Raw genomic sequence first — 13,862 nt, forward strand, 5'->3', positions numbered from 1 at the left:
TCCGGTGGGTGACATCTCATTTTTATTATTTTAAAAATTTAATCGTTTAATTGACCCATAATATTTGTACATATTTATGGGGGTACATCTGATGTTTTGTTCTAGGCATAGGACATGTAATGATCAAGTCAGATTATTTAGGATATTCATCACTGAGTATTTGTCATTTCTGCGTTGGGAACATTTCAGGTCCTGTCTACTAGCTATTTTGAAATATATAACCTATTGTTGTTAATTATAGTCACATACTGTGATGTCAAACGTTAGAACTTATTTCTTCTATTTATGTTTCTACCCTTTAATTAACCTCTTGTCATCCCCCACCGTCCACAGATACCCTTCCTAGCCTTTGGTATCTGTCATTCTCTCTACCTTCATGAGATCAACTTTTTTTAGCTCTCACATATGAGTGAGAACATCTCATTAATTTTCCTGGTGACTAGTGAGGTTGCACATCTTTTCCTGTGCTTATTTGCCATTCACTATATGTTCTTTGCTGAACTGTTAAAAAATCATTTGCTCACTTTTAAATTGGGTTATCTTATTGATTCATAAGAGTTATTTATATGTTCCAGATATAATTCCTTTAGAATTATATAATCTGGATATAAGTCCTTTATAAAGATGTGATTTGCAAGTATTTTCTCCCAGTATGGCTGGCTTTTCATTTTCTTAATGCCTTAACGGGATCATTTAAAGAGCAGAAGTTTTTATGATGTGTAATTTATCCACTTTTTGCTTTCGTAATTTCTGCTTTTCATTGCCTATTTAAGAAATCTTTGTCTAATCCAAGGCCACTAAAATATTCTTTTTTCTGCTAGAAGTGGTGTAGTTTTAGCTCATAAATTTAGTGGGTTTTTTTTTTTTTTTTTTTTTGAGATGGAGTCTCACTCTGTCCCCCAATCTGGAGAGCAGTGATGCGATCTCCGCCCGCTGCAAGCTCCACCTCCGGAGTTCAGGCCATTCTCCTGCCTCACCCTCCCCAGTAGCTGGGACTACAGGCACCTGCAACCACGCCTGGCTAGTTTTTTGTATTTTTTAGTAGAGACGGGGTTTCACCATGTTAGCCAGGACAGTCTCGATCTCCTGACCTCGTGATCCGCTCGCCTCGGCCTCCCAAAGTGCTGGGATTACAGGCCTGAGCCACCGTGCCCGGCAAATTTAGGTTTATGATGCATTTTGAGGTAATTTTTCTCTGTGGAGTGAGGTAAGGGTCAAGGTTCTCTCTCTTTTTTTTTTTTTTGCGTTTGGATATATAGTTTTTCCAAGACCATTATTGAAAGGAATGTATCCTTTTCCCAGTGAATTACGTTGACAGATTTGTTGAAAATCTGTTGGATTGGATGTATATGTGTAGATCTGTTTCTGGACTTTCCATTCTGTTCCATTAATCTATAAGTCTGTCTTTAGTAAATACTGTCTTGCTTACTGTATCTTTGTTAGTAACTATGGAAGTCAGGTGATGTGAGTCTACCAATTAATTTTTTCCCAACATTATTTGGACTTTTCTAGGTTCTTAACATTTTCATATACATTATAGAAACAATTTGTCAGTTTCCAAAAAGAAAAAAAAAGGATCCTGGAAATTTGACTAGGATTGCCTTGAATTTATAGAGCAATTTGGAGAGACTGACATTTTAACAACATCGAGTCTTCTGATTCATGAGCATGGCATATCTCTCTATGTATTTAGATCTTTTTTCACTTCTTTCCGAAGTGTTTTGTATTTATCATTGTACAGTCTTATTATATACATTTTACTATATTCCTGAGAATTGTGTTTTTGATGCTATCATAGGTTATGTTTTTAATTTTAATTTCTAATTGCTTATTGCTAGTATGTAGAAAACGTTTTTCACATATTCACCATGTATTCTTACACATATTTTGTTATATTATCCGTAAGAATTTAGTATTTCTGGTGCTGTTGTAGGTTGTATTTTTAATTTTAATTTCTAATTGCTTATTGCTAATATGTAGAAATAAATTAATTTTTATATATTGATCATGTATTCTATGTCCGAATACTTCCTATACGCATGTATTAGTTCTAATAGCTTCTTTGTAGATATCTTTGTCTACATAGATTATCATGGTATCTGGAAATAAGGCCATTTTACCACTTTCCAAGCTGTATGCCTTTTTTTCTTGCCTTATTGAACTATATGGGACCGCCAGTAAGTGCAGTGTTGAATAGGAATGGTAAAAGCGAACTCAACATCCATGCCTCATTGTTGATCTTAGAAGAGAAAGCATTCAAGTTCCCTTCTAATTCTGGTTTGCTGAGAGTTGTTTATTATTAATGGGTATTGAATGTTATCTAACACATTTTCTCTTATCTGTTGAGATGGTCATATATTTTTGTGGTTTGAATTAATACAGTAAATTATAAAGATTGATTTTTTTTACGGGGACAGGGGCAGGGCCTCATTCTGTCACCCAGACTGGAGTGCAGTGGCGTGATCATGGCTCACTGCAGCCTCAACCTCCTGGGCTCAAGCACTCCTCCCACGTAGCTGGGACCACCTGCACGGACCACCATGCCCAGCTAATTTTTTTATTTTTAGTAGAGGTGGAGTTTTGCCATGTTGTCCTCAGGCTGGTCTTGAACTTTTGGGCTCAAGCTATCTGCCCACCTTGGCCTCCCAAAGTGCTGGGATTACAGGTGTGAGCTCCCATACTTGGCTTGGTTTAACTTCTTTGTTGTCTACGAACAAACTTTGTATGGTTTTAATTAAATTTGTTGAAGTTTGTTTTATGATACAGAATGTGGCCTATCTTGGGGAATGTCCTGTGTGCCCTTGAAAGAGTATTCTGTTGTTGAGCAGATATTTCTGTAAATATCAATTAGAACCAACTGATTAATGGTGTTTTTCTGTTCTTATATAATCCTTGCTGATGTTCTGTCAATAAAAAGTGTAATAGTTGAAGCCTCCAGCTGTAGTTATGAATTTATCTGTTTTGTCTATCAGTTGGCAGTTTTTGTTTTCATGTATTTTGAAGCTCTGTTGTTGGTTGCGTACATATGTAGGATTGGGATGTTGTCTTAGTGTATTGACCCTTTTATCAATATGTCATATATAATGTCCCTCTTCGTTCCGAAGTCTGTTTTGTTGATATTGTTAATATAGCCACTCAAGCTTGCTTTCTTTCTAAGCACTTGGAAACTCAAGTACTTCCATGGGTTCTTTTTCCATTCTTTTATTTTAACCTACCTATTATTATATTTGAAGCGAACTTCTTGTTGGTTTTTTCCCCACTATCTGACATTCTCTATCTTTTGGTGTGTTTAAGCCATTTGTGTTTTATATAATTATTCGTATTTGGGGTTAGATCTATATCATTTTATAATTTTGTTCTTTCTGTTCTTTGTTGCTCAATTTTTCTTTTCCTGCCTTCCATTGGATTATTTGTATTTTTTTAATATTCCATTTTAACTTACCTAGTGTGATTTGTATTACTTTTTGTGTAGTTATTATATAGTGATTGCTTTAGGGATTACAGTATACATCTTGCACCCAGAAGCTAACTCAATATTAAATGCTTAATGTTTGTTGATTGAAGGAATATTTTTGGAATCCAGTTGTGATTTTTATTGTTACTGGTGGCATTTTTCTAAGTAGTTATTGAGAAATAATATAAGCTTTTCTTTACATAGAATCTATTTAGTATAATAATATTGCCCTGGCCGGGCGCGGTGGCTCAAGCCTGTAATCCCAGCACTTTGGGAGGCCGAGACGGGCGGATCACGAGGTCAGGAGATCGAGACCATCCTGGCTAACACGGTGAAACCCCGTCTCTACTAAAAAATACAAAAAAAATAGCCGGGCGAGGTGACGGGCGCCTGTAGTCCCAGCTACTCGGGAGGCTGAGGCAGGAGAATGGCGTAAACCCGGGAGGCGGAGCTTGCAGTGAGCTGAGATCCGGCCACTGCACTCCAGCCTGGGTGACAGAGCGAGACTCCGTCTCAAAAAAAAAAAAAAAAAAAAAATAATAATAATAATAATAATATTGCCCTGTAGAATGTTCTCAGAAAATATTTGGCACTCCTTTAGTTCACTAATAACTTGCTTTGCTTCATCTACAAAGGAGACATCGTTTTATATTCACAGTCTCACTTAGGCCGATGTTTATATCAAAAGCAAAAGCTCAGTTTTGCTTTTGAGCCAGTCTTTTTGTTTTCATGTGGCTCATAACTTTAACTCCATACACTTTACCAATGGCTAGCTTTGAGGACAGTGCTATGTTTAAATGATTGTTTATGTTAATGAAACAGTTGAATGGCCCCAAGGTAAGTTCTGCTTCTTGAGTGTAATGTTAAAAATGTTTCTTAATTTCTTCAAGTTTGTTTCCTTCTCTATAAAATGAAAGATCTGAACAATTTTTCTTTAGTAGTTTTTTGTATTGTAATGTAGTCTAATTTAATTATTGCCAGATTAATATGGTTTTGATAGTTTACAAATTAGTTCAATTTATTTAAGGGAGTTTTGGTTTTGTTTCTGTCAAAACGAAAGAAATTTTAAAGCACTAACAGGACAGCAGATTTTACTAATATTCTGTTCAAGGTGTCTGAGTTTTAATAATTTACGTAGATACTAGAATGACAGCAGACTTATATCTATGATATCCATCTGTAGGAGATTTATAGCATGAAAGAGTTCAAAGTAATCTTGTCAGTCATTCTGCTTGTTGTTGTAGCCGAAGTAATACTCCCCTTGGCCAACAGCCTCAATCTAGCCCAGTGCTGTGCAGTAGACCTTTCTGTGATTACATAAATGTATATCTATGCTGTATAGTACAGTGGGTAGTTTAATTTCGTTTTAATTAATTTTAAATTGCCACATGTAGGTAATAGATTATCTGACAGCAACATAGTTGTAGCCTCATAGGTTCCTCTTTAACATGTAAAACCCCTTGGAATTTTTTCTGCATCATTCAGTCATCAACTTGTCATAATCATAAGCTCTTGGGAGAATCTTTGACCTATTAAGCTTGTAGAATAGGAAAGAGAAGGCTGAATGAATTGGAAATAAAATAATGTATACAGTGGTGATTGCAGTACAATAGAAGTATATTAGTGAATAGTTTGATAAAGTGACTAAATGGCTGAGGATGTTCAGTAAAGAAAATAAACTGCTCTAGGGATTTTAAACGGGAAGGATTTAATGTAGGGAATTAGTTGTTGTAAAATTACTGATCAAACCTAGCAGGTTCTTGATTGGGTCTTCAGAAATGACTTCCAAACCAACACAAAACTACAAGGGCATCGATTAGGAGCTCCCATTATGGATTCCTACTGAAAAGAGAAACGTTTTGTCACGGCTTCCACTTTCACTGCTTCTGGATACCCAAAGCTGGAGATGTTACTTGTCTAGAGAATATGGGTAGATATTTATAAAAGTAATTCTCCTTTCTTTTCGGTGACAAGCTGAGTGGACTTGACTAAGAGAACCAGAAGCTAAAATAAAGCGAAAACTTATTTTAGCTTAGGATAGCCTCTGTGAGAAAATAAGGTATCTTACAGAGACAGAGAGAAAACAAATTGAACTAACTTTGGTTCATAAACTTCAAGTAGGTTCTATTGTATATGTATTCAAATAACCCTTACCTATCCATTCTTTACAGATCCAGGATGAGAAGACTGACAAAAGAAGCAGCTAGCTGAACAGCTATAAAATGCCCAAATCTGGGTTTACAAAACCAGTTCAGAGTGAAAATTCTGACAGTGACAGCAATATGGTAGAGAAACCATATGGAAGAAAGGTATGTGATTATACTAAAGATTTGTTGACTTTTTGAACTGGGAAAAAGACTCCCAATTAAGTATTTTTAGTAATTTCTCATAAGATAAAAACCAGTATGGATGCTGGGTAAACCCAAACCATTTATGCTCTTTAGAAATAAATTGGATTCCTGGGGAAGTGATTGTTTATCATTCCCTAAGGTGAACACACAACTACTAAGTAAAACACAATTACTAAGATTGTGCAATTAAGAAATAATGATTGAGAGAGGGAAAAATTTTTATTATTAGTCATTGTCAGTGACATGTAATTCTGTCTTTTTATATCTATCCTTTTTCATTCTTATGTAATTTAGACCCTCAGAACCTTCATATGGACTCCTGCAATTTGTCTCCTAACTGGTCTCACTATTCCTAGTCTCTCCTTATCTCTGGTTTTATACCTTGTCTTTGAATTTTTTTCTGTTTGCTTTTTTAAGTCTTTTTAAAAGCCATTTTCTTATGGAAAGATGTCTGAGGTGTTCCCAGACATTTTTAGCTAATGAAATTGTGCAACCATCATCACAATAAAGTTTTAGAACTTTGCCATCATTCTGGAAAGATCTGTGTTGCCCATTTGTAGTCAGTCTCCACTGCAACCCCAAACCCTCCAGGCAACCCCAAATCTGCTTTCAAAATCAAGTATAAGTTTTCAAACTATTCTTTTCAAAATCGTTTTGAGTCCTTCATGATTTCGTATAAATTTTAGGATCAGCTTGTCAGTTTCTAGAAATACCTGCTGGGATTTTGAAGGAATTTTATTGAATTTTTTCATTGCATCTGTAGATCACTTTGAGTCGTATTGCCATCTTAATATTGTCTTCCAATCCCTGAACATGGAATATCTTTTCATTTACTTAGATCTTCAGTTTGTCTCAGTAGTGCTTTGTAGTTTTCAGTGTAAAAGTGTTGCATTCTATTGGTAAATTATTTGTGAGTATTTTATTCTCTTAGTGCTATTATGGATAGTTTTATTTTGGGTTCTTTATTGCTAGTACAGAAATATAATTATTTTTGATGTAGTTATCTTTGTATCCTGTGATCTTACTCAATTATTAGTTCTAACAATTTGTAATTCCTTAGGACTTTCTACGTATGGCATCATATTATCTGTGAATAAAGATAATTTTACTTCTTTTCCAGTCTGGATATTTCTTGTTTTGCTTGATTACCTTTATTCCCCCACTTTTTTCCCCCGATTGCACTGGCAAACTCTTCTTGATTACAGTATTTAGTCCACTTACATTTAATGTAATTATTGATATGACTTATATCTGATGATAATTTGTATGTGCAATTTTGCTCTTTATTATGTATTCCATGTGTTTTTTGTTACCTCTTTTATGTGCCTTTTTTGGTTTTAAATACTTTTCAGTGTACTATTTTAATTTCTCTGATTTTTTAAAACTGTGTTTTTTGATTTATTATTTTAGATGTTGATCCTAGAGATTGTAATACACATCCTAATTGATCACAGTCTACTTACAGGTTGATCTTGACACAATTCCAGTAAAATATAGCAGCTTTGTTTCAATATAGCTCCATTTTCTTCCTTCGTGTTATTTATATAACATCGATTAATCTGGATATGTTATTAACCCAACAAAAGAATGTTATAATTGTTTGATACAAAATGTATCTTTTAAAGAAACAAGAGAAATCTGTGTTTATGAAGTTTCGGGTTTCCCCATAAATTTACTGATTTTGGTATTCTTAGTTTCTTCCTATAGATATAAGTTACTATCTGGTATAAGAATTTTCCTTAGTACTTACTATAAGGCAAGTCTTCAGCCATGAATTCTGTCAGTCTTTTTTTGATCTAGGTAGGAATATCTTGATATTGCCATTTTTTTTTTCCTTTTTGAGGCAGAGTTTTGCTCTGTTGCCCAGGCTGGAGTGCAGTGGTGTGATCTCAGCTCACTGCAGCCTTGACCTCCCAGGCTCAAGCAATCCTTCCACCTCAGCCTCCTGAGTAGCCAAGACCACAGGTGCACACCACCATGCCCAGAGATAGGGTTTCATCATGTCATCCAGTCTAGTCTCAAATTCCTGGCTTCAAGTGATCCACCTGTCTCAGCCTCCCAAAGTGTTGGGATTACAAATGTGAGCCACCATGCCCTGGCTGATTTTGCCATTTTTAATAAATAGCTTCATTGGGATATAATTCACATATCATACATTTAAAGTATACAATTCAATTGTTTTTATATTTACAGAGTTGTACAGTCACAACCACAATCAATTTTAGAAGTTTCACCCCAATATATACTCGAGATAATGAGAAAGATAAAAAATAACATCTTAATGTTATTATGAAGATACTGACCTTGCAGATCTCCTCAGTTGGTCTCAGGGACCATAATTTGAGAACTGCTATACCGGTGTAATAAGCTCATTAATGAAACTACTGAGTGTATAGTGATGGGAGGAAAAAAGGAGAGAATGCTACTTAACAGGTTCAGGGATAGCCTAACAGTAGAATAGGTACTTAATCTGGGTTCTCAAGGTTGAATACATATTTGACCAGAAGGAAAGTGAAAGTAAAGGGTAGTATAAGTGAAAGAAACAGCAAATGAAAAACTTGTTGGGATGTAGCCTATGGAGGATGGGAGGTGAGTCTAGCACTAGACAAAAAGCAGTTCATTTTAGCCTTGTGTGCCTTGTGAAGGATCTTGGAACTTATTCTGTTGTCAGTGACTTGGGAGGGAAGGGTCATAGAAAGACCAGTCAGAGTGCTGTTTAATTAAATATAAGTAGGAGGCAGTGTGGACAGTGGCTTTCGGGATGAAGAGAAGTTGGCTGATCAAAAAGCTGTTGAATGAATTAAACTTGTGCGTGGAGAAAAAATTGTCTGGGTCCACTCTGATGCTTGTTTACGTTACTAGGTTAATGATTGGGCCATTTCCTGAAAGGAAATTCAAGAGAAGGAACAGGTTGTTTGAATAAATTTGCTTTGTACTTGCTGAACTGAGTTGGCCCTGGGAACATCCAAGTAGAAGTGGTTAGTAGGCAGTTACATGAGAGTGTAAGAACTCAAAACAAGGCTAGATTGGAAATAAATATACGAGGATTTGTAGAAAGTAAGTATGCAAAAGAGTGTACAAAGTGTGTATAAAGTGGCACAAGAATGGAGGAGGATATACTCTGAGGAATTCAAATATTTTAGGAGGAGTAAAGAGACAAAGGAAGAGGAGGACAGAGAGAGAACCAAGGGAGTTTCCACAGAGAATGGCTAAGGGAGGAGAGAGTCTGCATTGCCAAATGCAACAGAGAGTTTAATAGGAAAGATGAGGCCATTGACGCATTTTAAATGACCTTGATGAAAGTAGTTTGCGTGGAGATGTGGAGACAGAATACAATGTTAGACTTTAAGAAAGCATCAGAACTTTAATTTCTGCATGTTTAGGTATAGTGAAGGTTACATTTGTGGAAATTCATCTGGGCTGCTTGATGCCACTTTTTGGATTTGAATTTATAAGGCTAAACTCAGTGAAGCTTTAATTGTTCCTATGTACTTTTCATGTATCTTTTGAAAGTTGTCACTAAATAAGTAGTGCCTGAATATTGCCCTCCTAAAAGTTGTAGTTTCTTTTATTTTCTTTTCTTGTTTTTTTTTTTTTGTTTTTTTTTTTGAGACGGAGTCTCGCTCCGTCGCCCAGGCTGGAGTGCAGTGGTGCGAAAAAAAGTGTGATTTCTTAAAAGTGTAACAACGATAGCAAAAACCAAATATTTCACTAACGTATTTCTATTTAAAACATTCATTAGTTAAGTTAACAATACTTGTTAATCATTGGATTTATAAAATAAATGGCAAGAATGAATACAAACTATTACATTCCTCTAGTTAACAAATGTTTGGCTTACGTAAAGGGATGTATTTATTCTCAGTCTCTGTTTAACTGTATGTTTTTCAGGATCACTAGTTTGGGTAAGGATCAGAAGCTCTTTTAAGGCAACATGCATTGTACTTAAATTGCCATGCTTTGGGATTTCAGTGCAATTTGATGTCAAAAGCTATTGTTAGAAGTATTTTCCTCAGTTTTTTAGTGAATATTTAACCCCTTATTTTACCTTGAGAGGAAGGGCTGTAGTTTTTATTCCAAAGATGCTAGGTGTAGACCATGTTGCTGCTCGTTTTTAAGACAAAGTGAGTAAGTTGGGGTCGGGGGTAGAAGGCATGACCATTATTCACGTGTATATTTTCACTGCATGTTTCTTTGATTGTCTTTTCATAGTGAGTGGCGTTGAAGCCAGCTTCTGGGTTCTGCTAAGTTGTTTTTCCCCCATAACATTTTTAGAAATGAGGCTGGGCATGGTGGCTCGTGCCTGTAATGTGTGCTTTGGGGAGACCAAGGCAGGAGAATTGCCTGAGGCCAGGAGTTCAAGACCAGCCTGGGCAAGACCCCCATCTCTACCAAAAAAAAAAAAAAAATTAGCTGAATGTGGTGATACACAACTGTATTCCTAGCTACTGGGTAGACTGAAGTGGAAGGATTACTTTAAGCTACAATGAGCTATGCTTGTGCCACTGCATTCCAGCCTGGGCAGCAGAGCAGGAGCCTGTCTCTCTCTATTCCTTTCTGATTTTTTTGAACAGTTCTCTTAGGTAAGTAGACACCCCGTTTACAGTTCAATATGACAGACTATTGCTGTTATGAGGTCCTAAATTAATAAAATAACCTAAACCAAAATTTCACTCCTTAAATTCATTTAAGTAGAGCATAACTTAAATAATCGTATTTTATAGCAATTTAATTTTTATGTAAAGTCCTCTCGTTAAATACTAAAATAGTTAGGATTTTGGCAAGAATATTCACACCTTTCACTGCTCATCTGTGTTCTTTTCCTCCCATTGATTCTAGTTTAGTTTAGAAATTTCTGTACTACTCTTTTAGCTGTAAATCAGTATTTATAATTTGCAAAACAGATCTTTTATAAAATCTGTTAAGATAATCTAAAACCTGGTTAAATTCATAAAATGTGAGAGGGGATGTTAATTGTTTTAACCATCTGAATAGTTCTTTCGTATCTTTTCGTCATCAGTGTAGTTCAGACATTCATTATTTCCTTTCCAAGTGACTATTGATAATTTTTTTTTATTATCCAAGTATTATAATACATGTTCGTTGTGAAGAATTAGAAAATACATTTAAGAATAATGAAAATAGAAATTACCAATTACCTTGTCAACAACTGTGAAGTTTCTGAGATTTTACCCTACTTGTAAGCTAATTAGCTTCATGGATGCTGGCAGAAGACACAGTTGCTAGGTCAGTGATGAGGGAATATTTGCTACTCAGCAATAGCAGTAGCCGGAGTATCAGTGTGTGTGCCTGTTCCCTGAGCTTCGCTTCTCACAAGGGGGATGCAGTGATGGGCAGATGACAACTGCATATGCATTGGGTTGTATTACAGGGTAGAAACCCCAAATCTTTTATGATGGGCAGTAAGTCTGCCTGCACTTTTCCCTAGAAGGAGACATTATTACACTGGACAGCAAACAGGTATGTCCTTTGCTTTAGAGGGAGACACTATGTCTCTCTTTCTAGGCTGTTTATCATACAAATACCCATGAAAAGATAGTCCAGGACGAAGGAAATTAGTGTTTCTGCTTGCAAGATGTGCAAAAATGCAAGAGAGACATAGAGAATTATGTCCCAGCACAACTGTAATGGCACCACTGACAGATAGCTGTTAACATTTTGGTTTACAGGCGTACCTCATTTTATTGCCCTTCACTTTATTGTGCTTTGCAGATAATTGTGCTTTTTACAAATTAAAGATTAGTGGCAACCCTGTTTTGAGCAAGTTCATTGGCAACATTTTTCCAACAGCACGTACTCACTTGTTTCTGTGTCACATCTTGATAATTCTCATATTTCCAACTTTTTCATTATCATTATGATTATTAGTGATCTTTGTTACTGTTGTAATTGTTTTGTGGGCACCACAAGCTATATGCAGAAAAGATGGCAAGCTTAATACTGTATGTGTTCTACTACACTTACTGGCTGTTCTCCCAACTCCGCCCCTGCTTAGGCCTTCCTGTTCCCTGAAACAGCAATTTTGAAATTGTATTTCAATGGTCTCTAAGTATTCAAGTGAAAAAGAAGAGTGGAATGTCTCTCATTTTAAGTTGAAAGCTCTGAATGATTAAGCTTAGGAAGGTATGTCAAAAGCTGAGACAGCTTTTGCACAGGAAAAGTTCTTGAAGAACATTAAAACTGCTGTTAAAGTGAACACACCATAAGAAAGCAAAACGGTCTTATTGCTGATACGGAGGAAGTTTGGAGTGGTCTGGATAGAAGATCAAACCAGCTACAATATTCCCTTAAACCAAAGTTCAATCCAGAGCAAGGTCCTCTCTTCAATTCTGTGAAGCCTGAGAGAGGTTTGGAAGCTGCAGAAGAAAAGTCTGAAGCTAGCGTAAGTTGGTTCATGAGGTTTGGTTTAAGGAAAGAAGCTGTCTCCATAACATAGAAGTGCAAGGTGAAGCACCAAGTGCTAATGTGGAAGTTACAGCAAGTTATCCAGAAGATCTAGCTGTGATCTTTGATGAAGATGGCTACACTACAGATTTCAGTATAGATGAAATCGCCTTCTATTGGAAAAAGATACCAGCTAGGACTTTGAAAGCTAGAGAGGAGAAGTCAATCCCTGGCTTCAAAGCTTCAGAGGACAGGCTGATTGTCTTGTTAGGGACAAATGCAGCTGACGACTGTTAAGTTAAAGCCAGTGCTCATTTTCCATTGCAAAAACGCCAAGACCCGTAAGAATTATGTGAAATCTACTCTGCCTGTAGCTTATAAATGGAAAAACACTGCCTGATGACAGCATATCTGTTCACAGCGTGGTTTTCTGAATAGCTTAAGCCTACTGTTGATACCTACTAAGAAAAAAGGATTATTTTCAAAATATTACTGCTTATTGACAACATGTCAATGAGCTGGCACCCAAGAGCTCTGACAGAGACATACAAGGAGAATAATGTTTTCATGGCTGCTGGCATGCAATCCATTCTGCAGCCCATAGGTCAAGGAATAATTTTAACTTTTCAAACAAGCCTTGTTAAAGAAATATGCTTTGTAAGGCTGTAGCTGCCATAGAGAGTGATTCCTCTGATGGATTTATGCAAAGTAAATTGAAAACCATCTTGAAAGGATTCACCATTTTAGATACCATTAAAAACATTCGTGGTTCATGAGACGATGTCAAAATACCAATATTAACCAGAGTTTGGAAAAGTTGATTCTAACACTCATGGATGACTGAGGGGTCCAAGACTTTAGTGGAGGAAGTAACCGTGGATGGGATTGGAAAAAGCAAGAGAATGAGAGTCAAGTGGAGCCTGAAGATGTGACTGAATTGCTGAAATCTCATAATCAAACTTGAAACCTAGTTTTAAAACAACTTTATAAGCAAAACACTTGTCTTTGAAGCTCCATTTCATTGGCAGAAGAGAAAAAATAGCTCATCTTTCTTGTGGATGAGGAAATAAAGTATTTCTTGAGATGGAATCTACCCTTGGTGAAGATGCTATAAACATTGTTGAAATGACAGCAAAGGATTTAGTATATTGCATAAGCTTAGTTGATAAAACAGCAGCAGAGTTAAAGAAGATTGACTCCAATTTGGAAAGAAGTTCCGTGGGTAAAAGCTGTCAACAACATTGCATGTTACAGAGATCTCTTGTGAGAGAAAGTCAATTCACACGGCAAACTTCATTGTTGTCTTAAGAAATTGTAATAGCCACCCCAACCATCAAAAACCACTGTCCTGATCAACGAACAGCCATCAACCTGAGGCAAGACCCTCCACCAGCAAAAAGATTACAACTTGCTGATGGCCCATGCTATCCTTAGCATATTTCAGTATATTTAGTACTTTAAAATTAAAATAGGCATATATATATTTTAGGCATAATAGTATTGCACACTTACTAGACTACATCATAGTGTAAACATAATTTTTGTACTGGGAAACCAAAAAATTTGTGTGACTTGTTTTATCATTATAATTGCTTTATCATGGTGGTCTGGAACTGAATCTGCCATATCTCCAAGGTATGCCTTGATGTTGT

The 13,862-nt window shown here is 36.1% G+C and overlaps 1 protein-coding gene across 8 annotated transcripts in view; it reads left to right on the top strand.

Annotated features, from left to right (window-relative positions):
• LOC105478881 (ankyrin repeat domain 12) overlaps nucleotides 1–13,862 on the top strand; it is a 136,400-nt gene that overhangs the window by 34,051 nt on the left and 88,487 nt on the right. For all 8 annotated transcript variants that reach the window (XR_011617136.1, XM_011736596.2, XM_071085676.1 and 5 more), the window contains exon 2: nucleotides 5,626–5,763. Coding sequence is in view for 7 of the 8 variants with exons in the window: in XM_011736596.2 (XP_011734898.2) it covers nucleotides 5,677–5,763 (87 nt within the window). In the remaining variant the exon portion in view is untranslated. The remainder of the gene's footprint in view (nucleotides 1–5,625; nucleotides 5,764–13,862) is intronic.

Source organism: Macaca nemestrina, chromosome 19 (assembly GCF_043159975.1).
Source record: "Macaca nemestrina isolate mMacNem1 chromosome 19, mMacNem.hap1, whole genome shotgun sequence".
NCBI lineage: Eukaryota > Metazoa > Chordata > Mammalia > Primates > Cercopithecidae > Macaca > Macaca nemestrina.